Source organism: Rhinatrema bivittatum, chromosome 15 (assembly GCF_901001135.1).
Source record: "Rhinatrema bivittatum chromosome 15, aRhiBiv1.1, whole genome shotgun sequence".
Classification (NCBI taxonomy): Eukaryota; Metazoa; Chordata; class Amphibia; order Gymnophiona; family Rhinatrematidae; genus Rhinatrema; species Rhinatrema bivittatum.
The window spans coordinates 59,415,625-59,440,449 of NC_042629.1; the positions used below are offsets into that span (position 1 = coordinate 59,415,625).

The window sequence follows — 24,825 nt, forward strand, 5'->3', positions numbered from 1 at the left end:
AAGGTTTTAATGATCCATGGTCAACAACAAACCTTTTCCGGAGGAAAAAAATCAGTAGAACTAGGGATCATGATTTGAAACTCCAGGGAAGAAGACTCAGAACCAATGTCAGGAAGTATTTCTTCACGGAGAGGGTGGTGGATGCCTGGATTGCCCTTCTGGAGGAAGTGGTGAAGACTAAAACTGTGAAGGAATTCAAAGGGGCATGGGATAAACACTGTGGATCCATAAAGGCTAGAGGATGGGAATGAAGAGAAGAGCCATGGGGGTAGCTTGCTGGAATGGAGGCTACTACCTGGTGATTACTACCCTTACTCAATAAGCCTTCACACGGTTAATGCAACTCCAACATTGCTCTCTGCTTCAACGGCAAGGGGAAATGTGGAAAAGAGGATTTGCATTCAGACAACAACTAACAAGGACTGAACTACACACTCGGGGTAGACAGATAAGCGTGGGGGTAGCTTGCTTATTGCGGCGGTTACTACCCTAAACCAATTAAGCCTGATACTTCACTTTGAATGCATATACAGTGTTGCTCTCCGCTTCAATGGCAGGGGGAAATGTAGAAAAGAGGATTTACATTCAGACAACATCCAACAAGGCATTGATCGGTGCAGTCTGGGTAAACAAGCATCGGGGTAACTTGCTTGATGCGGTGGTTAATACCCTTAACCATTAAGCCTTATGAGTCACCTTCGATGCAGCTCCAACATTGCTTTCTGAGTCGGCGGCAGGGGGTGGCAGAAAGTTCAAGTAGGACAGTTGCCAACAAGGGCCCTGAACTTGGTGGTTGGTGAGACAGATAAGTATGGGAATATAAGTGTGGGAGCTTGCTGGGCAGACTGGATGGGCTGTTTGGTCTTTTTCTGCTGTCATTTCGATGTGGATTGTGCAGCATTGTTAGATAATGCTTATGTTGGTCCACTAAGAGGAAACAAATTGTCAAGTTTAGCCTTCTCCAGGACCAACAGGACTACTAAAGAGTAGCTAGGAACAGGTAATGAGTTGTTTAACATCTGAAGGGGTTGAGCTGTCGACTTTAGAGCCAGGACAATAGGGATAGAAAGAGGAGAATGGAAGGGAGGGTCAAGGGCCTTGTCCTGTTCCGAATGGCAGCGCAGTGATCCTTGTTCTGGCCAATGCAGGCCGCATATGCCATGACGTGGGGGATATAGTTCTGCTCGTGGATGCCGTGCAGGAGGTGGGCCATCGGGCCTTTGGCAAAGATAGCCACGTCCTCACCGCCATGGGTCTCTGACTGCAGCGGCACCGCAGACTGTGCCTGATAGTTCATGTCAACTGTATTAAGAAAAAGAAAATTAGACACTGAATATTACTAAATTGTTCTATCTTTAAATACTATACTTTAAGGCCCCATGTAAATTATCTCCCTTCCGTACTGCAGTAGGTCAGGGTTACTTGATCTCTGGCTGTATCCTTACTCTCCTACCACTAAGGATCTTCTATGCTTCTCCCATTGTTTCTTGCCCCAGCCATCTCCCCATCGCATCTTGAAACACACTAACCCTTCTGTGTTCTCTGCCATCATCAGGAGCCATGCTGGCCTTCCAGCGTTCCCCCAGTCTCACCAGGCCACACCCCCACCACACCAGCAGATAGGCTGCACCTCCACTTCTCCCCATGCCTCATGGCAAAGCTCCAACATTTTCACACAAACATCCTATATATTATGGACAAGCTTTCAAGAACACATAGGTCTCTGCATGAGATGTGACAGCAACCCACAAGGCTGGATTTAAGAAGCAGAGGTCCTGTGTGGGGAGGGAGATTCCCCCAGAAATCAGAGACTGGGGGTCTCAGTGTTTTGGAGTGCAATACCCAGAGAAAACCTGCTTCAGTGCAGAGGGCAAAAAAGTAGACTTGCCCATGTGCTTCCTTGTCAGTACTTATAACCCAATCGTAGTGAGATCATCAACTATCTGCACAGTGGGTTTACTGCTGATGAAACACAACTGTTCACTGAACCATCTATTAAAACTATCTCCCAGCCCCTCCAACCTACTTATTAAGAACAAACTGCCCATCTGTCAAGGCTACACAACACAGAGGTACTCTACCCTGTGATAAAAAAAAGAAATGCAAAGCTTTCCAAGACATATGCAAGCAAACTCCTATCCCCACAAGCAGGATTGCCACAAGGGGTGGGCAAGCAGGGTGACTAGGCCCCAGGCCCCAAGCTGGGAAGGGGAGGGGTGGTCACCAAGCTGCCCTTCTGAGTCCAGCATGTAAGCCCGAAAGGGCAAGGGAAGGGGGGGCCTGTGCAGAAAGTCCCCTTGGCACCATTTTATCCTGCGTTTGCCTGGTACCCTGCCCACAAGATATCACAAGCTTAGAGAAATATATTCCTCATTTGACTGTAGTGTAAGAATGAAAGCCCCAAGGAGTTTGGTCATGAGGTGGGTGTGTTCAGCATGGGGGGAGGACAGATGCACACGGAGACTGCATCTAACTTTTCCAATAAAATTCCACCTGCAGAAATAGGTGTGAGTGAGTACACGTGGCAGGCATGTTAAGGAGGGGCAGAGAACGAAACTAATGGTGCACTAAAGCAGTGAGGGGGGGGGGGGGAGTAAGCACTGGGACAAAAAGAGGAGGACAGGCAAATTAAGCAGGAGAAACAAAGCTCTGTGGACTGGAGTAGATCGGCCAATCAGTAAAAGCAGGGGTTAAAACTTCTTTAGATTTAAAAGAGGAAGACCAAACAGGAAATATACAAATTAGAGAAGAAAAGAAAGGTTTAACGAAGAGGAAGATAAGAAGAAAGCAGATATCTTACACACATTTGCTCAGTATTCAAAACTAAAAGCAAAGGAGATGGACCAAAGGCATAAGGGACTAGGGCATGAACTCATTGCCATAGATATGATAAGAGGTCTACAAAATCATGAAAGGACTTGAACAGGTAAATGTAAATCGGTTATTTACTCTCTCAGACAATGAAATGACTAAGGGGCACTCCTTGAAGTTAGCAAGTAGCTCATTTAAAACAAATTGGAGAAGATTCTTTTTCACTCAGCGCATAGTTAAGCTCTGGAATTCATTGCCAGAGGATGTGGTTACAGCAGTTAGTGTAACTGGGTTTAAAAAAGGTTTGGATAAGTTCCTAGAGGAGAAGTCCATAAACTGCTATAAATCAATAAGGAATAGTAGCTTGGGATCTATTTAATGTTTGGGGACCTGCCAGGTACTTGTGACTTGGATTGGCCACTGTTGGAAACAGGATACTGGGCTTGATGGACCCTTAGTCTGACCCAGTATGGCACATCTTATGTTCTTATGCCATGTACTGAGAAGGCAGTATTGGAAGGTCTTGTCACGGCTGCAAGAACACAGGCTATGGGATCTGACTGGGTACATCCCACAAGACTGAGGTGGCTAAAAGGAGGTACTGCTTGTATCCCTCATATCTCTGTTCAACTTATTACTTAAAAGAGGAGAGGTAGCACTGCGTCGAAGGCGAAATTGGAAAACAGACCTGTTAGTTTAGCTTCATGATTGGCAAGGCATTGGAAACATTCCTGAAGAATAGTGTGGTACCTTGAACCCAGTTCGTTTCAAGATTATAGGCAACATGGTTTCCCAAGGGGAAAATGATGCCAAGCAAACCTGATTGATTGATTGATTGAAATCTGGGGCATTAGATATAGCTTGCCTGTATTTCAGCAAGGTCTTTGGCACTGTTTCATACAGAAGAATAATGAGCAAGCTATCCACTCTGAGAGTTGGTAGGAAAAATGATAAACTGGGCGAGGAGTTGGTTGAACAAAAGGACAGTGAGAAAGGTGGCAATGGGATCCGCTCTGGTGAAGGGAATGTGACCAGCAGAGTGCCACAAAGATCAGCGTCGTCCTCAATGTCTTTATAAGCAACAGCAGCAAAGGTTTAGAAAAAGGGAACCTGTACCTGGTTACAGAATTTGCAGCAGATTAGACAGGCCCGAGAGAGGTAAATAAAAGGAAAGATGCCAAATCATGCATTTGGAATACAGAAATGCAAGGCCCAAATACCATTTTGGAGGTGAAGAACCAGCAGTTATCAAACCAGAAAGAGACATGAGAGTCGTCACCTCTGATAACCTCAAGGTGCCAAAGCAGTGGGGAAAGAGAATAGTATGCCCAGGTACAGTATATAAAGAGGGAAGTAATATCACCTCTGCAATTCTCGTGAGACCACATCAACAAGGCAGTTCAAAGGACGGCCACCAGCATAGTGCATGGACTGCTTTATAAGCTAAAGATGGAGACTAAGGGAGCTAAAGACAGAAAGGAGAATAGGGATATGATACAAGCATTTCAATATCTAGCAGACTTCAATAACGTACTAGAAAAGTAGCACAGACTGAAAAGTTCAGGGCCAAGTAAGTATTGAGATAAAATACTTTTTCACTGAGAGGGTGGTGGACACCTGGAACAGACTTCCAGTAGATGTGAGAGGCAGAATTCAAGTATGCATGGGATAGATACAAAGGGTCCTTAGTGAGGGGAGGGAGAACACCACAAACAGAGTAAGACTTGTGACAGCACAGTCACAAATTGGCAGAGATAATTGAAGAAAAAATCCTTTGTTAAAAAAAAAAAAGCCATCAACATTAAGAGAAATATGTACAGCATAAAAAAAAAAACAGACATGCCTAAGACCTAAACTTGTTGTAACCCCCATGGAGAAAACTAGATTGCCACCCAGTATGTCTTATAATTTAACTAACAGTATTCACTACCAACTGTATTCCCCCAATTCAACAACTTATAATTGGACGCATATTTTTGACCGTCATAATAGGCATCATCGTATAGTGCTGATTGACTTTATTACTCTGCCTTATATATAAACATAGGTCAGTCCAAACTATATATATTTTTTTTAATTTCTTTGTTGCAAAACGTGACAACCTCCACCTTTGTAATAAAATATCAATGTTGATAATCAATCATTCATTGGTGTAGAATCTTTTTAAACTTGACTTATCTTAACTTAGTTGAATGTATTCTTCGCCTATGGATGTTGCAGATAACGGTACCAATGCCCAATGAATGATTATCAACATTGATATTTTATTACAAAGGTGGAGGTTGTCACGTTTTGCAACAAAAAAATTTTAAAAAAATATATAGTTGGGACTGACCTATGATTATATATAAGGCAGAGTAATAAAGTCAATCAGCACTATACGATGATGCCTATTATGACGGTCAAAAATATGCGTCCAATTATAAGTTATTGAATTGGGGGAATACAGTTGGTAGTGAATACTGTTTGTTGGAGTAATTAGCGATTCCCATTACACAGGACGTTCTCAGCATTATTAACGAGTGTTATAACTTAACTAAACATTACCGCCCTATCCCAAACTGTGTCACCTACACCCCCTGTGAATTATCCCAAACCTTACACACCCTCATCCCATCACAGACTCGCTAAGGCCCCCCCAGAAGGGCCAGTGTGAATGGTGCGATTGCGCTGGACCTTGCACTCAGAGGGGCCTTGCAGCGGCCGCACACCTCTAAAGCCGGCCCTGGCCTTTGATGTGGGGGTGAGGTCTTGTTTCTTCCTAGGGGACCCTTCACTAAGGTTGATCCATACTGTGGGCGTCTCTCTTTGGTGCGCCTTGCACTTCTCTTAAGGCGGCTTTTTTTTTTTAATGAATGCAATCAGCACGCCTGGTCTGCTGGGGGTCAGCTTATCACCCTGCTGGCTCTCTTTCTGCGAGCCTTTTTATATGTCGTGGTTCAGCTACGGACTCACAGATATCGATGGCTGTAATGTTCTGCCTCCCACCATCCACAAGTCTGAATCCTGGGCCATTCCCATACAGGATCGAGGTGTAAGGCTTGAAATCCACATCGCTTAGCCCTCCAGACAGACCTTCAAAGATAAAGTGAGGACAGACAGATGTCACTAAACGTGTTACTTCCTGAAGAAGACAACTATCATTAGACCAACATCCTTCATTTGGAACTACATGGAGTACTCACCCATTTTCAACCCTCTCCTCCTCCTGCCTAGTCCAGCCCTTATAGCAACAGCCCTCAGTCAGGGGCTATAGACGAGGGTGCTCTCCAAAACTGGGTGCGGGTGCACCCTGGGTCTGGCAATTAGCTGCAGTGACCTAGACTCCATCCCCTACCCCCTCCCTCCAGCCCTAGGGCAGTGATTGCTATCTCCACATTATTGCCAGTTCAAGGAGTCTAAGTTGGAATTGGGAGCTAAACTTTGGTGTCCTGCCTGGCAGCTTGCAGCCCTATTCTTGAACCATTATTATTTATTCCCATCCCTAAAGGCTAGAGGATGGGAATAAATAAAGCTTGGGGGTAACCTACACAGAGCGGCAGTTACTACCTTGGGAAGCTTGCTGGGCAGACTAGATGGACCAGTTTGGTCTTTTTCTGCCGTCATTACTATGTTACATCAGGGTGGCCTGTGGACAAGATTATTGTTCCTGATGAAGTAATCTTCTTTTCCTATGTTTCATGACTTGTGAAGAAGAAAGAACACAAGTTAAGTTCTCCTCTGCTAGGTTAACCTTGCAGTATTTTTTTCAACAGAATGGCTGCAATATGCTATTGGTTAACTCAGATTTGTGGTAGCAGATTTTTTTGGAAACCTTCTTGCACCCAAATTCAATTGATTATTGTATGTAACTAGGTACATTGCCCATGAGAAGGTGCTCAGAGTATTAGCCATACAGTGGACTGAGTTCATATATTAAAGTTGATAGACTGCTGCTGTGTTTTAAAATCCATAAAATATAGTTTGATAAGTATAAAGATTATGCTTGTTGGCGAGACATGCTGTACTTGAGAGTCCTACATATGTCCAGCAAGTACTAGGAAGAAGATCAAGGCAACAGAGGTTAGAACACATGAGTCTGTGAACATAAAGTCAAAACTGAGTCGATATTTCATAGTGCCATTACAAATACTGTGCTGCCATTGAGAAATGCCAATTTCAAATTGAATGACAATTCTACTTACCAAGTATAGGATTACCACGTGGTGTGGCACCTCCAAATGTGAAAACGTGCGAGTGGTCAGCCGTCACCACAGTCAGCGTTTCATCTTCCTTGGTCATGCCACCGGCCAAGGCAATGGCTTTATCCAGTTCTATTGCTTCATGCAAGGCTTGGCTGGCCTTTGAGGCATGGTGACCATGGTCAATCCTTCCCCCTGAAGAGAGGGTAAAGACAAGTCAGGAATGGACCGAGTTGGGACGCAGAGCTCAGCTGTCTGGCGAAATAAAGGAGCAGTCAGGAAAAGAACTGGGGACAGAGATTCTTAATCGAGAGCAACAGCGCAAGAGAGATAAGGACGGCCAATCAGGAGAGTGGGAAGAGCCCAGCTGTCTGCAGAGAAAGGGCAGGTCAGTAATTGACATTATCTGGGTAGGGAACGGACGTGAGAACACGAGAGCTAAGTGAACTTGACTTTCAGTCTGGAGAATGTCTTCACCGTTTACATCTGGGAGGTGAACCAGTATTGGGTGAATTGTGAATACTGCTGAAAGGTGACAGATAAACGGAACGGGAAGTTAGTTTTCCAGTTATTCACACAACAGATACAGCTTGCCCTGTGGATGTACACGATACAACATGGTGTCATTTATCCACAGGTGACACCTTGCTGAGGTATTTAGATTTACTGGTGCCTAGAAGAAGAAATATTATTAAGAGTGTAGGTTCACAGAACCTGAGGGGGGGGGGGGGGGGGGGGAGTAAAACAGTGTTCTCAAGCCCAATACCATGCCTGGGACATCCCACAGGGAATTATCTGGGCAGCATTGCACTCCCCAGACAGCAAAACAATACCACACCGTTCAAAGTCTTAGAAACAATTTTACTAATGAAGCATAAGAGGGAAAATGAAAAAAAAAAATATATATATATATATTATATATATATATATATATATATAAACTGCAAGAGCGCAGCACTAGAAAATGCACATAAAATGTGCACAATGAGTAACAACAGTTTCAACAATCAGGTACCTTAGACATGGCCAGGACCTCCCAAAGAGTACACTTTCACACCCGAAAAAAATATGAAATTAAAAACTGAGAAGGAACAGTTTTATCCCCTTTTCAAACCACAGTTCTTTTTCAAATGCACAAGCTGGAGAGGGAAAGGAAAAAAAAACAAAACTTGCAGCCCCTTAGAGTTCCCTTCTAAAAAATAAAAAAACTACCCAAGTGTCCTTGGTGTATCTGGAATTGGCCATATTTTCCCAAGTTTTGATGTGCACAAATAGGATGAAAAAAAAACAACTGTTGGAGCCCTCTGTGGAGTCCTGCAAAGATCTACTCCAATGGTTAACGCACCTCCCAGTCCAAAAAGCTAATCTCCTCTCTTTGAGATCCAAAAAAATGGGGTCAGAACTCACTGACCGAGTATTCTTTGCTTGATAACAGGGTTTCTCCTCTCTATCGGGAACTTATCAAGATTCACAGTTCAGGACGCTTCCAAGGAAGAGCGGGACCGTTAGATTTCTCTGCAGCACCCACTTGCTCCAGCCACAGCTCGAGCAGGACACTTCAAGTTCACCTGGACTCCTCTTCTGTTTCGGCCTGGTATCTGACAATAACAAGATTGGTTTTCCTCCAAGAAACCCAAACAGCTTTGTCTATTTCTCTGCGAAACTCCCTGGCTTTCTTCTCACAACCTCAATAGCTCCTGAAACTTCTTGATGGGTTTTGCAGCCACGGGAGGGGGGAGAAGACAGAGTTTGGAAGCACTAATTCCATTGGTGCTGGAAGATCCAACAGGACCCCCATTGGTCCAGAAGAGTCAGCAGTCCTTTTGCACAACGAGAAACCAGCCTGCAGCATCCCCTTCACCATTCACTCTCCTGTAGTTAACCCTGGAGTGGTGCAGATAACATGTCTGCTCTTTGTGCTGTCTTGGTAATTTAAATGTTACTTATGTTTGGACATTTAATATTCTGCCTCTTCCTAAAACTGGTCTCAAGTCAGATTACAATAAATTTAAATGAACCGAGGCATTAGAAGAGCTTACAACTGAACCAGAATTTGCAATTAACATGGCACTGGTATGCAGCATAGGAAAACCCATTTGGGAACCGTTTCAAGCCCGAGCTGTGTTTCTGTTATGTAGAATTACAGTCCCTTGTTGAGATTTCAGGAAGCTGGGCTACAGATGAATGGTCTTAGGGGGAAGGCCTGGCTTTTTTCCTGAATAGAAAGGTTCGTGGTGCTTTGTTCCAAATTTTTGGTGCGTTAACAGCTGAGCGCGTGGAATCTTTGCAGGACACTCTGGCGGCAGAGGAAAGGAAAGAAGAGCCATTTCAGTGGGCTGGAGTTTCCTTGAGGGCATGTAAGGGGCCTGTTTATCAAGCATGTGAAAGCAAAACAAAGTTTAAAATTGTATCCTGCTTTCTGCTTTGAGCTAGTGACGTAGAATAGGCTCGATATGATCACTTGCTACCAAAATTCTCACGACAGTATTTTGTAGAAGGCGGAAGCACTTCCACTGTATTATGAGAAGCAATTGTATAGGGAATTACAGTAATCAATGTGGCTGGTAATTAAGGGATGGATTACAGTAGCAAGATTGTGTTTATCAAGAAAATGGCATAGTTAGCTGATCCAATGCAAATACATGAAGGAGGACTTTACAGCATGAGATGTGGGGTTCCATTGTGAGGTTTTGATGAAGTTGAATCCCTTGGCTTCTTACTGACTCCTTAGGATGCAAGGTGCTACCTGTTAGTGAGGGAAGCAATTGGCAGCTGAGCCAGAGGAATTCGGATTTAGATAGATTTCGTCTGTGTTTCCTAACCCATCGGTACTGCTATAAGACAGTTAAGACTGGCAATGGATGCATTTTGGTCAGATCCCATTTCGATGATGAATTGGATGCCATCTGCAAGTAAGTGGCACTTGATACTGAAGGACTGGATAAGATCGCAGATAGGTTGCATGTAGATGTTGGATGGTATCAGGGAAAGGACTGAGCACCACAGATGAGTTCTCTAGGGCAGGTTGGTTTGTTGGCCCATATACCGTAACTATCTGTGTTCTGTGGCAAGGAATGATTCAAACCACTTTAGGGCAGTGCCATCACAGGAGATGGTGATCCGCTGTATCAAAGGCAGCTGAGAGATCAAATAGAACAATCGGAGAGTCACGATCTTAATCTGCATAGAAGTGGATACTGTTTGTGTTGGCCAACAGGATTGCTTCAGCGCCATGGTAATTTTAGCCGTGGAGTTTGCACCAGTATCAAGCTTTTGCCACCACCATCTCTTGAGGGATTTCTGCATGCTTGTCCAGACATCTCAATGCTTACCTTCCACCAGCAGGAAGTACCCATTGGGGTTCTTCTCCAGAATTTTGAGTGCTACCTGCACCATTTCTCTCAGGGAAGGGTCAGTGGAGTTCTGCCTTTCCTGTTCATACTTCATATCCCCTGGCTCAAAGAGACCTGCAGAGGGAAATGAGATTCAATAGCCAGGGTTTATCTCATGTAGGACCTGATGTAATAAGAAAGGAGTGAGAAAAATAACATAGCATAACATAACATAAGATGCGCCATACCGGGTCAGACTGAGAGTCCACCAGGCCCAGCATCCTGTCTCCAACAGTACCCAATCCAAATCACAAGTACCCAAACATTAAACAGAGCCCATGCTACTAATGCCAGCAACAAGCAGTGGCTATTCCTTATTGATTAATAGCAGTTTATGGACTTCTCCTCCAGGAACTTATCCATCTGATGCAGTAAGCTAATAGTATGCAAAAAAAAAGCACGTAAACCTAAAAATGTGTATAAAAAAGTAATAGCATGCACAAATCACATTTACCACAAACATGCACATAAACCATGATTTAGCTCTTTTGTTGATTTATTGCTAAGTTTAATCCCACTGCCCACCTCTTGAATGTGCTGCTACAACTTACCGTTTAGTCCTACTGTTAATTTATTTCAAGTTCAAGACATTAAGAGAGAGGTAAGGCAGCAAGCACAGTGGCACCACCATCCCAAGCCACAGATTAAAGGGTAAGACTGGAAGAAGACTGGCATCAAAGCCCCAGAATACTTAGCAAGAAGAGTGGCACGAACAGCACAAGGCAGAGAGTGCAGAGAAAGGCAGCAGCAGCAGTAGTAAGAGGGCACATAAATCCCAAGGCAACCAAAAAGGGCCAGGGAAAAGGGGGGTTGATTTTGTTTTTAATGTTTTGAGTTTCTGGGGTCCAAACACCCCAGGGCAATCAAGAGAGAAGAAGAGGAGGGCAGGCAGCAGTGCTGACAAAAAGGGCAAGGCGGTGAGGGCAAACATTTTGGGCACTGGTTCGGTTTAGCTGTAGCTTCAGTACTCCTGCCACTCACATGAAACCAGGAAGGTTTATTTTAACGATGACCGATTTTTCTACCAGATCTGGTGCCAGCTGTGAACGACGTGGACTCACGATGTCCACCGGCATTTGAGCGTTCATGGGTACGCTGGTTGGTGGTCAGGAAAGGAAATGCTCGGTGACTTTGCCCCAGGCCTGGCCGGAGCACGGCCTTGTGAGCCCCACTACACCAAGGGATGTTGGCAGTGACCTTGAAAAGCTCTGCAAGGTCCCGTGTGACTGATGTTGGTGCAAGTGCCTACGTTGGTAGGGGAGATATTGCTTTCGGCTGCCAACCACGGAAGCCGTAGGTTCTGTTGGGAAAGCCCTTTCTGCAGTGGCCACAGGAAGGTGGGGGAGAAACTGGGAGCTAACTGGGTGCTGCTGATGCTGACAGTACTGGAAAGGAAGCCCCACTCTTTCCTTCTCGGCATTCCCACTGCCCCGTTGCCTTTTGTGCTCTCATTCCTGCACCCTAGCCACCAGCTTCTCCTTCCAGTAAGTCACTGTTGGGTGCCCTGATTTGCCTTCACACCACAGAGGAAGGCAGTGGCAGTGCCAGCACTGTCTGGTACTTGGGCATCAGTATTGTAAGTCTACGACAAACACTGATAGAGAGAAAAACGAATGCACATCCCTAGCAAAGTGTACACGTTTCAAATAATATACATCCATGTGACCCAGAAGTGCCCAATCACATGGCTCTAATCAATATCCATTTTATAATTAGTAACAATTCGAGGCTAAAAAGTCTCCACACTTACCCATGATATAGTCCACATTTAGGGGGTCAAGCCCCAGGAGCTGGTTGCGGTTCCAGACATAGCGAGCGACCTAAGAGGAAAAAGACACAGGATTAAGTAAAGAAAGGCAGCACTTATCCAACCCTCAGTCATGAGGCCTACACTTGCAGTCAGAAAATGAGCCGGTGAAGTAAACAGACGGCGGGCACCAAGCATCCAGAACATGGGATTCTCCTCTCAGCATGCCCTGCTACTTCTGTAATATTATTACAGGGTGATATATTAGCAAATCTGTTGTGTGCTATGAGACTTGAGGAAAACCATGTGAGAATTAGGCATTATCCCACCACTAATGTCCTAATATTATAAAATTAGTTTTCATTATTCAAGAAATTATTGTACAGCTATTTTTAAAAAGAACTGAATCCACAGATTTTATTTGTGCCTTCAACTGCAGAATATAGTCACGGTAAAACAAAGGCTTGATTGTGAAACGGATAACAAGAGGAGAGCTTCTGCCTTGAGGCTACCTCTCAAGAAGAGGTAGCAGAAGAAAACCAATATGGGTCAAGCCTCTCACGTCCGCAGGCCGAAGCTTCCACTCAAGGATGGGGCAGTGTGAGCAGATACGATCCAGAGGCTCTCTCCTACCAGCTGAATTAATGTCAGGTTCCATCTAACAGGGATTACAGATCTGCAGGCCACATTCTCCGTGGGCCATGAGACTTATCCTTGATTATTTTCAAACAAAAAAAATATATACTGGGTCAGAGCCAAGGGATGGCCTCCACCTTCAACTGTGGCTGCAGTGGGGGGCAAGGTTGGGGGGGGGGGGGAAGCAATTTGCCACAGTTCGATCTGGCAGAAAATCTGCGGTGCCTTTTACTGAATGGATATAGGGATTATTCAAAGATGAGGTTGTCTATGAACTTTGGAGACCGGCGTGGTCTTCAATGCACATTCTCATTTTTGGATTATCCTCCAATGAAAGGTATCACGCCTCGCCAAAACTGCTTTCTTCTCCAGAAATAATGCAGGTGCTGGCACTCTGAACCACACCTCTCCCAGCTCCAGCTCATTCTCCGCGTGACCGGCTTCCAGCTGCACCAGTGAAGGTGTCTACGCTGACTTTGTGCGATCAGAATTTACTGCATTCCCCAGGAACGGGCAAACACTGAAACAAGAAGCACGGTCTGGTATTCTGAAAGTGGAGCCGGGCTATGATCAATCCATTCACATTAAACGTATGTATGTATGTAAGGGTTTCTCAGAACTGTCCCTTACTATTAGGCCTCAGGGTTTCACCAGATGAGTGGGAAGTCAGAGTAGGGTAGGAGTGGTAGAAGGTGTTTGACATTTTCAAGGTGTCGGTGGTTTCACAAAATTCTTGCGCCTTTGTAGTTCACGGTTCTTCAGGTCTTAGAGAGAAAGAGAGGGAGCTGCTAGAGAATGATCTCTCCAAGTCTGTTTTGTGTACGGTCCTAGGTAGGTGACCGGAGCCAAGGTCAGGGGGCCAAGGCCTTCAAGATGAGAGATTGCTGGACTATATGCTGAGGAACCAGAGAAGAGACCTACAACGAAGAAGGACGTTGATTCTAGATTTCTCATCTGTCCAAGAATGGGATTTCTTCAAGTGTGGATACAGATGGATTTACCTTTGTGAGGAGGCAGAAGGAAGACTTCCTTACAGGGAAAAGGTCTAGAGAGTTGCTATCTGAGAAAAAGAATCAGCAAGAAGCGCACCCGGCTATGCCTAGACAGGAGCATCCAGTTCTCATCTACTGGATTCCAGGATCTGATTGAGACATAGGGAGATAAAGTGACTCCCCCAGGGTCACACACAGAGTCAGTGACTGAGGCACAGGGAGATAATGTGACTCCCCCGGGGGTCACACAGAGAGTCAGTGACTGAGGCACAGGGGGATAAAGTGACTCCCCCAGGGTCACACAGAGAGTCAGTGACTGAGGCACAGGGGGATAAAGTGACTCCCCCAGGGTCACACAGAGAGTCAGTGACTGAGGCACAGGGGGATAAAGTGACTCCCCCGGGGTCACACAGAGAGTCAGTGACTGAGGCACAGGGAGGTAAAGTGACTCTCCCGGGGTCACACAGAGAGTCAGTGACTGAGGTACAGGGGGATAAAGTGACTCCCCCGGGGTCACACAGAGAGTCAGTGACTGAGGCACAGGGGGATAAAGTGACTTCCCCAGGGTCACACAGAGAGTCAGTGACTGAGGCACAGGGGGATAAAGTGACTTCCCCAGGGTCACACAGAGAGTCAGTGACTGAGGCACAGGGGGATAAAGTGACTCCCCCAGAGTGACACAGAGAGCCAGTGACTGAGGCACAGGGGGATAAAGTGACTTCCCCAGGGTCACACAGAGAGTCAGTGACTGAGGCACAGGGGGATAAAGTGACTTCCCCAGGGTCACACAGAGAGTCAGTGACTGAGGCACAGGGGGATAAAGTGACTTCCCCAGGGTCACACAGAGAGTCAGTGACTGAGGCACAGGGGGATAAAGTGACTCCCCCAGAGTGACACAGAGAGTCAGTGACTGAGGTACAGGGGGATAAAGTGACTCCCCCAGGGTCACACAGAGAGTCAGTGACTGAGGTACAGGGGGATAATGCGACTCCCCCAGGGTCACACAGAGAGTCAGTGACTGAGGCACAGGGGGATAAAGTGACTCCCCCAGGGTCACACAGAGAGTCAGTGACTGAGGCACAGGGGGATAAAGTGACTCCCCCAGGGTCACACAGAGAATCAGTGACTGAGGCACAGGGGGATAAAGTGACTCCCCCAGGGTCACACAGAGAGTCAGTGACTGAGGCACAGGGGGATAAAGTGACTCCCCCAGGGTCACACACAGAGTCAGTGACTGAGGCACAGGGGGATAAAGTGACTCCCCCTGGGTCACAGAGAGTCACTGAGTGAGGCATAGGTGGATAAAATGATTTACTCGTGGACTTACTATAACAGAGACTTTTCCAATATTTGTCTTGAGCTGCCTGAGAAAATCATTATATAATTGTACAGGAGTGTCTTATCCCGAGCAACACATCATCAGAAAGAGCCTCAATTACCTGGCCCTTTGGTTTATTCTCCACCCAGATTTGGGTGAGGTTTAAGCCATCCAGGCGTGTGCCATTTGCATTCCCATCCTCGGGGTACTCCACGTCCGGCGTGTTCTTGGGGTACATGTATTTCCTTCCACCTCCCAGGATCACCTGAGACAGAAAGAACACAATTACAAAGACAGTCCCCTGCCTGCAAGTAACTTCTAGAAATGCCCTCTCTGGTGAAGCAAAATGCCTCAGAAATGTCTTGCATGCAATGCTTTATATAGCCCCTGGGTCTTACAGTATCGTCTAGAGCAGACGTTCACAAACCTACCTGGGGGACCCTCAGCCAGTCGGGTTTTCAGAATATCCATGATGAATATGCATGAGATAAAATCTGCATGCCATGGAGGCACTGCATGCAGATTTATCTCATACATATTCAACTGGGATATCCTGAAACCCCTCCAGGACAGCTTTAGGAACCAGTGACGTGGAGAACTGTTAACCCTTATATTAAAGTCTCTAGTGGTTTGGCCCCCAAGGACTGATGTTCAGAGTATGTGCCCCGGCAGACAATGTGTGCCATGGGCGTCCGTGCAGAAAGGAGCCGAGAGCGAGAAACAATCAGAAGTACAGTGAGGCCATGAGCTCCTGGGAGGCAGATGAAGCCCCTCCCCCCACTTGTATACACTCAAATGTGCCTCTGGAACAACTTGTAAATAACTTTTCTGCAAACAAAAGTCAGTTTTTAAACCACAGATTTGGTGTTGTCTGCCGTGATTCTAGGGCCCGACTGGGGCGAGGCTGTGCTGTCCACCCTTTTTTCTCTGAGCGCTTTCACCCGTGATGCACTGCCTGACCAGAGACCAAAGGAATGGGTAAATCTCACCTCCATGTCCGGTACGTTTTCCACCAGCTGCCAGGCAATGTCTTTGCAGCCCTGCTGGATGGCTTCTGGCGTCATCTCATTGTCTGAATACCAGTTCCTGTTGACTGAATGCGCATAGGCGGCACCAGGAGTGGCGTGGGTGACTCTTGTGGTTGTCACAACTCCTACAGACTTGCCTGTGTGAGACAAGGCAGGTTCATGCCCACAGGAAGGAGGAGACTGGCGAAACCTCAGCCCTGTCGTTCTGGCACATGGCAGACTACGGGGGTCACATACATCGTATTAATGGGTTATTATACCAGCCTACTAGTATTCACGTATGGGCCCACGCCCCAGGAAGTCCAATTGCTGATCTCAAGGGAAGGGAACACAACCAAGCTCTGGCCTCTGGCTGGCTGGGAAGCCTTTCAAGCTCCCATCTCGGGAAAGGCCGAGGAGAAGCCATGGTTTTCTCACTCACCTGCATCTTTTGCCCACTTGAGAATGGAATCGACTTCATTGCCTTGGGTGGTGTTGCACTGCGCCAGCACGGCGGCTGCGCTCACGCCCAGGGTGCCCTGGTTTGCCTTCACCCCACAGAGGAAGGCGGTGGCAGTGCCAGCACTGTCTGGTACTTGGGCATCAGTATTGTAAGTCTGTGACAAACAATGATAGAGAAAAAAAAACCAAAACAAAAACAAAGGTTAAAGAAAAATATTCCAAACCGCCGCCTGACAATGGCCAGTTCAGGTCACCTGGAAGTAGCCTGGCAGATCCTTATGTCCGTTCCACGTTGCTTCACTCCCAGAAGAGGAGGTGAACTCCAAGTCCAGCAGGAAGGCAAATTCCTAGGGGAAAAGTCTAGAACACCTTATTATCCGGGTGGACAAGAGAAAGCTATTGCTATCCCTGGGAGTGAGTGACGGGAAGTGGAATCTGTTGGCTACTTGAGTCCTGGACTGGCCACTATTGGAGACAGCATGTTGGGCTCAGTGGACCTTGGTCTGACCCAGCATGGCAATTCATGGAAGGCCCAGTCCCACACCTATTCTGCGGGAGAGAAGGGCCCAGGGGTCTTGTGTTCGAGCAGGTATTGTGGGGAGTCAGAGGGTCTCTGGGAGGTCTAAAATTGTGGACTCCCCCCCCCCCCCCCCCCACACACACACACACAAACAAAAACACCTACATGGAACAAATTGAAAATGGACTCGCTTGTCCCATTCTACCCATCCCTAATGCCTACCTGGAGCAGGAGAGGAGGAGAGGAGTGAAACTGAAGAGTCAAGATCAAGCAGTGGATCCCAGGAATTTGGGAAAATCCTTTGGGAATAGGAGCTTTTTCGTTTGCCCAAGGCAACTTCAGCCTCCAACAAAGGCATGGAGAGATCAAGGGATCACAAATTCACTAATTTTCTGTTAAATGTTGGATATGTTGGATAGACAGTGTTTGGGATCTTGCCAGGTACTTGTGAGTTGGATTGACCACTGTTGGAGACAGGATGCTGGGCTTGATGGATCCTTGGTCTGACCCAGTATGGCTTGTTCCTATGTTCTTATTACTCTGGAAACCTTTTTACAGAATACCTTGCTCAATAATATTGTTCTGTAATCCATACCTACAAATTGAATGTATTAGTGTATCATTACATGTACTCTTCTATATTTATTAAAACTTCAATGAAAAGATTTTTTTTAAATAAATGTTGGATACTATCAAGAAAAACTGCACCAAGTGCCACACTTCTCATGCTGAAGAAATATTTTAGAAAAGCCAATGCTGGAATACTACAATGGAGTTCTGACAAATTATTTGCACTTAGACGGATAAGAACTTACGTAGCACCTCAGGACACGGAGGTTCATCCTTCCCCCCCCCCCCCCCCAGCAGAGAACATAGAAGTCTAGGAATTAGTCCCGGTACTGAGTGTGCCAAGTATCTTCTATCCTCATTGATGTATGCCGTTTTTTTAAATTATTATTGTATGGCTTTTTTTTTCTTATTGGATTCTAGTTGGTAAACCCCGCACTTCACTTTGAGTACTTGGGTAGCGGGAGCGAACACCAAAGTTTTGTGATAAATATAACATGTTAACGCTTTCTGATCCCCCCCCCCCCCCCCCTCACACACAGAAAAGTCATCAAGATTCATTTTGCATCAACGTATTTGTGTGCCACTGCCCGCTACGCAGAGAGAATTTTATGGAGTCAAAATTCAAAAGTAATATTTAAAGAAGATTACACTTAAAAAAAAGACATTTTCTAAGCCAGTAAAGGGGGGGGGGGGGGCGCGGCGTATTTCAAGGTGGGAAGAGTGAAACCGCGCACTTACATTCAATTTTCAAACATGCACAAGCTCTTTTCCCCCCGCTCGGCCGTCTACAAAGCAGGTGCAACGCACATGGATGCTTTTAGTGTTGCTCCTACTCATTTTCAAAAGGTAGAAAAGTGTTGAAGGAAGAAGCAGTAGCCCAGGGTGCCCTGCAAAGATGTTTCTACCCAGACAGGGATCCGGTTGCTAAACTGAGCGCTCACTCCCGCAGGAAGCCTCCTGTCCAGACACCGCAGAGCCTGGCCCTGCAACTGCCCCCAGGAAAACAAGTTGACTTTTAATTTTGAAAGCCGTTACAGAGTTATACTTCCTCGCTGTTCAAAGTTATCCAAATGCAGCAAATCCTTCCCAGAAATCTGGCCTGGTGGTTAGGAGGCAGCCCTGTACGAGCAGAGGGATGCACCATCTTGCTCCCCCCCCCCCCCCCCCCCCCCCCGGAAGCTGCTGCAATAGCACTGTCCTGCCCGCATACGAGAAGGTGACCCCCCTAGGTTCAGTGTGGCATTTTTGGGAGAAGTTCATCCGGGATTGGCTCAAAACCTTTGCTGAACAGCAGGCCGATACAGTAAACGTCGCGGGAGAGCGAGCAAGGGGGGCCCGCGGTAAAAAGAGGCGCTAGGGACACTAGCGCGTCCCTAGCGCCTCTTTTTGGACAGGAGCGGCGGCTGTCAGCGGGTTGGACAGCCGCCGCTCAATTTTGCCGGCGTCAGTTCTCAAACCCGCTGACAGCCACGGGTTTGGAAACCGGACGCCGGCAAAATTGAGCGTCTGGTTTTCAACCCACGAGCTGATTTTAAATTTTTTCTTTTTAAATTTTAAATTATTTTTTACTTTTGGGACCTCCGACTTAATATCACCATGATATTAAGTCGTAGGGTGCACAGAAAAGCAGGGTTTTTTTTACTGCTTTTCTGTGCACTTTCCCGAAGCCAAGAGAAATTAACGCCAGCCTTTGGGTAGGTGCTAATTTCTGAAAGTAAAACGTGCGGTTTGGCTGCACATTTTACTTTCTGTATCGCGCGGGAATAACTAATAGGGCCATCAACATGCATTTGCATGTTGCGGGCGCTATTAGTTTCGGGGGGGTTGGCCGCGCGTTTTCGACGCGCTATTACCCCTTACTGAATAAGGGGTAAAGCTAGCGCGTCGAAAACGCGCGTCCAAACGCGGGTTAACAGTATATCGGCCTGTAGGTTAGGAAGTGAAACAAAAAAACACATATTCTGATTCACATCAGTGGTTAGATGGTAGATATCAGTGTTGAGTGTTTTTGAGTACTTTCAATATTTGGTAATTATATTTGGGAGGAAGGATTTTTTTTTTCCATCCTTCCTACCCGTGAGAGAGGAATGGAGAAAAAGAAGAAAGCTTTTTTTTTCTCTACTTATATTTACTGGTGGGTTTTTTCGGACCTTTCATTCTGAAAGATCCCAGTGACTTTTAGGAGAAGACTGAGAGAGTGGACTAATACCATCTGCAGGAAAAAATAAATAAAGAAGAGACCTGACGCTTTCCCACCGCAGCTTCCAACAAAGAAGAAAGAGGAAAGGTTTGGAGATTTTGGATGCAAGCAGTGGACCCACGGGTATTAGGAGGGGGGAGGCTCATCCTGGATAGGAGATCCCTTCCATTCCATCCTGGGAACAGATGAAGGGACCGCAGACACAGATTACGTTTTAGACTTAAGATATGTGTAGCCTGCCTAACCCCAAACCTCCTCAGCGCTTGCAGTCTCTCTGAGGGGGATAGGCCTCCTCCCTGGCCTGCTTCGTCACACCCCATGCCCTTATGCAATCCAAATGAAACAGGGTGAGCACTCTACTTCAGCCTAATTGTCTTGTTTATTTGCTTATTACACACGCATTTAACATGATACCTGGCATCACACCAGCCAGGAGATAGATGTTACAACTCAATCATGTCCTGAACCGATGGTGCGCAACACAAGGAAGTAAATACGTTTCCGGTGCATTTAATCATCCAGAAACAGGCAAAGGCTCAGTTACCTTGAGTTCACTAATGCAACTCCCTGGTATTCAGGAAAAAAAAAAAGAGAGGGTCCTCTCCAAGCCTCGGTGAAAAGGAATCCAACCAAATGAGGTGGCATATGGAGTTTACAATTGCTCCACAGGGAGCTGGCTCCTCTAAGACTACAGGATATCTTGCCAGTGACTGCGCTCTCCAAACAGTGACACAAAAAAAAATGTTTTGTTTTGAGGGTGGGTGATCATAATTCATGATTGTATTGCCTTTATAAGGTTTTGTTGAAGCACTATGTTTATTCAGTCTTTTATTATTGTGTATTTTGGAAAACTTGTTAAATAAAAAGATTTAAAAAAAAAAAAACAAAAAACAGAGCAAAGCATTAGCAAGCCCACATGGGGGTGTCAAAGCAGATCATTTCCATAAGCAAGCAGGGGTTACATATGGAAGTCATTACAGATGTAGCCAGAAGGAGATGTGTTTGGTGCAATCTGATTTCCACTGAATAAGCTGGACACAGAAAGAAGGTCATTTTCCAACAGCCCACACAGGCTAATGTCTAGAGATGGATTCTACCCACAGACCTTTAGCCAAGATTTTCAAAGTGGCTTTGACTGCCTCAGTCGTCGAGTGTGCGTGGAATCCTCTGCAGCCTGCCTGCTTCAGAGCCTTTATCCTCCTCCCCCCCATTCGAAGAATCCACATTTTGGGACTGGTGACACTGCGAGGACGATGCCCTGGTACAGAGGGTAATTTCCTCCTTCCCCCAACCCCTCTCTACCTTTATGGCTACTACTAGAAGAGTGGCTCCACAAATGAACCCCATTTCCTGGTGCGGCTGAGCTGTCCTGCAGCAGTTTCATCCATGCCCAGGCACCAGGGCCTGCCTGAGGATCTCAGGGTCCGAGTTTAGGAACCAACAGGCCCAAGGACAGAGGTGGCAGAGAGAAAGACAATTGCTTTCCTTTGCCTGCTGAAGATATAATCTGGCCTGCATCTTGCCAGATCAATGCAAACGATGACCTCTTTCCTCCATGAAAGAAAATGGAGAAAGAATGGTCCTCGCTCAAGACCCTAACCTCAGGAGTAAGATTAATTCCACCAAAGGGCTTCCAGATCTAATCTGTTTTGTTTGACCAAAGACCTTTGGGTTTCTTGCAGCTGCCTATGGGCAAATTCTGAGCTAAGGATTAAAAATTCTGGGGCACAGATTTTCAGATTCTGTGACATATTTGCACAAATTTACATAATTTAAATTGCTTAAATGCACACCAAAAGCTTTTTTTTTTATATATTGCTTTTCCTCTTGCTCCTTTGTACTTCCAGCTCAGTTGAAACCGTGGCTGAGATCTGGAGCCATCAACCTTCACTCACAACTATCCAGGGCCTTCTCCCTATTTTATAAGCCCCACCTATTGCAGTCATTACACTGATAGGCCTCGGCTAGAGGCCAGAGACCATGGGTGCACATGAACCCAGAAGTCAGGTCACTAGGCGTCACCACTGAGTGATGGTTGAAGCTTCCTTCCTTCCAGGGGCTGTGAGTGCTACCTCTACAGCATCCCCAGGTCCGACCAGTCTGGGGAACGGAAGCCCCGAACTGGAAATGGAAGCCCAGGTCCTTCTACATGGCAGTACACAGCAAAGACACTGGGCCGGCCTTTAAACATTCATTTTTTTAAATTAAATTAATTTCCCCATTATTAAACATTCTTGTTTCAGAAATAGAAGTTTTCCAACTTCCATTGTGTGTATTTTTCATTAGTTCTTATTTCCTTTCAATTCTCTTTCTACTCCTCCTCTTCTCCTCCATATCCTTCCTTGTTAGATTTTCTCTTCTTTTCTTCCCCTCCAGTATCTCCTCTCTGTTTTTCAACACCAAATCCCTCTCCCTCCATTGTCCCCGCCATGTGTATAAGCACTGTACAGTTCAGAAAAAAAACCAGATGTGAGTCCAGCTTTATAAGGGGGCAAGGGAGTGGGGCTGGGTCTGACAGTGGAGCAGGGAACTTTAGCTGGGGGGGGGGGGTAAAGTGGGGGGCAGGAAGAGACCTAGATCTGGCGGTGGAGGAGTGAGCCATATGCAGGGAGCATATAGGGAGGTTTGGCAGCAGGAAACCTACGTGGCCAGAGTTTTCTGTGACATTTGCATCATGGGTTAAATTCTGTGGGATTTGCAGTAGTGTCACAAAAAATTAGAGGCGCCGAGTATAAGCTGGCACTATTCTTTAAAAAGGAGACAGTGCAGCTTTTAAAACTAGATGATGGGGGAAAGCGGGTAGTCGCTTAGAAGTGCATGGTTTGGAATGATGTATCTTTGAAAGGTACCAAGAGAACAAGGAAATCAGGGTATCCCAGCAGAGAGGTTGTAATAAATGCTAAAGTGGACCAGGTGCCTTTAAGTAAAGAGCAGACAGAGCAGAAAGATTCCAAATTACTCAAGTTAACTGATAAGAAGGTTGTTAATACAAACAAAAAAATATATTTTTAAGTGTCTGTATACAAATGCTAGAAGTCTAGCATTCTATTTGCTTTCCTGGCTGTTGCTGCACGCTGAGCAGAAGATTTCAATGTATTTTCAATGTTGACACCTAGATCCTTTTCCTAAGCGGTGCCTCCTAATTTGGAGCCTTGCATTATGCAGCTATAATTTGAGTTACTCTTCCCTAAGTGCAACATTTATTTGGTAACCCCATACAGAGAGCATTGCAATAATCAGGATGGGAGATCACCAAAACAATGCTCAACTGCCTTAAACTTACAAATCTCTAGATAAAAGTGCAGTTCTTGTACTACCCATAACTTAGCAAAAGCTTCCTTAGAAGTAGCTGGAATGCGGGAGTCCATTTTTAAAAATGAATTTAAAATAATTCCTAAATTACAGACGTGAGCTTTCAGGAGAAAGGCGGTCCCATTAGCCATGGGAGGCACCCTCAATTTGGGCATGACCTTTAATTTCAAACATCCTCCCTGAAATTGTTCTCAAACGCTGGTTTAAAACTCCCACAGAATTATCTCCTAAATGTAAGTATGTCTGCACAGGGCATGTCATCTGCATATAAGTCAGATGTTATCTCAAACTTGCTCCTATCATCACTCAGTGGTTGTAGGACGACATTAGAGTTGGAAAAAGGGAGATCCCTGAGGATCACCATAACCTGAGCCAAATATTTTGTCTCCTATCATAACTCTCTGAGCCCTTCCTGAAAAATATGAATGAAATAATTTGCTAACCCAATCTAGTTAGTCTCTCCATCAAAAGGTTATGGTTGTCAATATCAAATGCTGGAGATAGATCAAATCAAATTAATAGGGAGAAACTCCCACCCTTGGTCTACATCACAAACTAAATTGCATCTTAAAGACACCAAAACTGTTTTGGTACTGTGGCCAGCCCTGAAATCAAATTCATAAGAACCTAAACCGTCAGAGCCAGTTAGAAATCTTGAAGTTGCGAGGCTACTGTTTGTTTAATTAGTATAGCTTAAAAAAAGTAAGTTGGATAACGGCCTAAAAAGGATCTGAAACATAGAAACATGGAAACATGGAACAAGATGGCATATAAAGAACATACTACCTATTCAATCTACCCATCTACCCATTGCTCAGCTCTACAATCCCTACCACTCCCTTGGAGATCCCTTGTGCGTGTCCCATGCTTTCTTCAACTATGATGCTTTTCTGGTCTCCACCAACTCCATTGGGAGGCTGTTACCTGCAGCTACCACACGTTCTGTAAAGAAATATTTCCTTAGATTATTCCCAAATGTACTCCCTCTCATCCTCATTCCATGGTAATGGGACTTGTCCCATAGAGTTCACTTAGGCCATTACGGTCTTCCCAATCAAAGTTTCTTACTGTACTTGATATCTGAGAGGTAATACATGTAAAAATAAGATCTAGGATTTTCCTTCTTGTGGCCCCCAAAGATGTAGAATGATCTTCCAGTAGAGCTGAGGTCAGTAAGTGATTTGGCTTGTTTTCATGAACAGCTCAAGACATGGCTATTTTTTGCCAGCATTCGGTTAATAGAGATAGTAGATAATTTTTCTGATTGATGTTATGGTTTTTAGATAGTTTTATTATTATTAATTACCATTATTACCTCTCGTTCTAAATGCCCCTTTACTTTGAAAGAGGCCTGCCTCCAGTGCATTTATCTTGGAGGTATTGAAATGTCTCTCATATTTCTCCTGTCCCACCTTTCCTCCACAGTATATATGTTTAGCTCTTTGTCTATCCCCTATACTTTATGATTTGCTTGTTGATTGTAAACCACTTTTATTAAGTTTACTGTTAAATAAATGATGAATACCATTGACCATTTTAGTAGCTGCCCTCTGGACTGACTTCATCCGATTTATCTTCTTTTGAAGAAGTGGTCCCCAGAATTGTATACAGTACGCCAGAGACATACAGGGGCAATATCATCACTTCATTTTTCCTGCTGGCTATTCCTCTCATATG

General features: G+C 45.4%; 1 protein-coding gene across 1 annotated transcript in view; it reads right to left on the reverse strand.

The window, feature by feature from the left end:
* Positions 1-622: 622 nt before the first annotated feature.
* LOC115076623 (alkaline phosphatase, tissue-nonspecific isozyme-like) overlaps positions 623-24,825 on the reverse strand; it is a 38,140-nt gene continuing 13,937 nt past the window's right edge. The window contains exons 4-11 of the mRNA XM_029578274.1: positions 16,527-16,701; positions 16,067-16,242; positions 15,199-15,342; positions 12,135-12,204; positions 10,325-10,459; positions 6,996-7,187; positions 5,767-5,886; positions 623-1,302 (exon numbers count right to left, since the gene is read on the reverse strand). Coding sequence (XP_029434134.1) covers positions 1,043-1,302; positions 5,767-5,886; positions 6,996-7,187; positions 10,325-10,459; positions 12,135-12,204; positions 15,199-15,342; positions 16,067-16,242; positions 16,527-16,701 — 1,272 coding nt within the window. The 3' untranslated portion in view covers positions 623-1,042. The remainder of the gene's footprint in view (positions 1,303-5,766; positions 5,887-6,995; positions 7,188-10,324; positions 10,460-12,134; positions 12,205-15,198; positions 15,343-16,066; positions 16,243-16,526; positions 16,702-24,825) is intronic.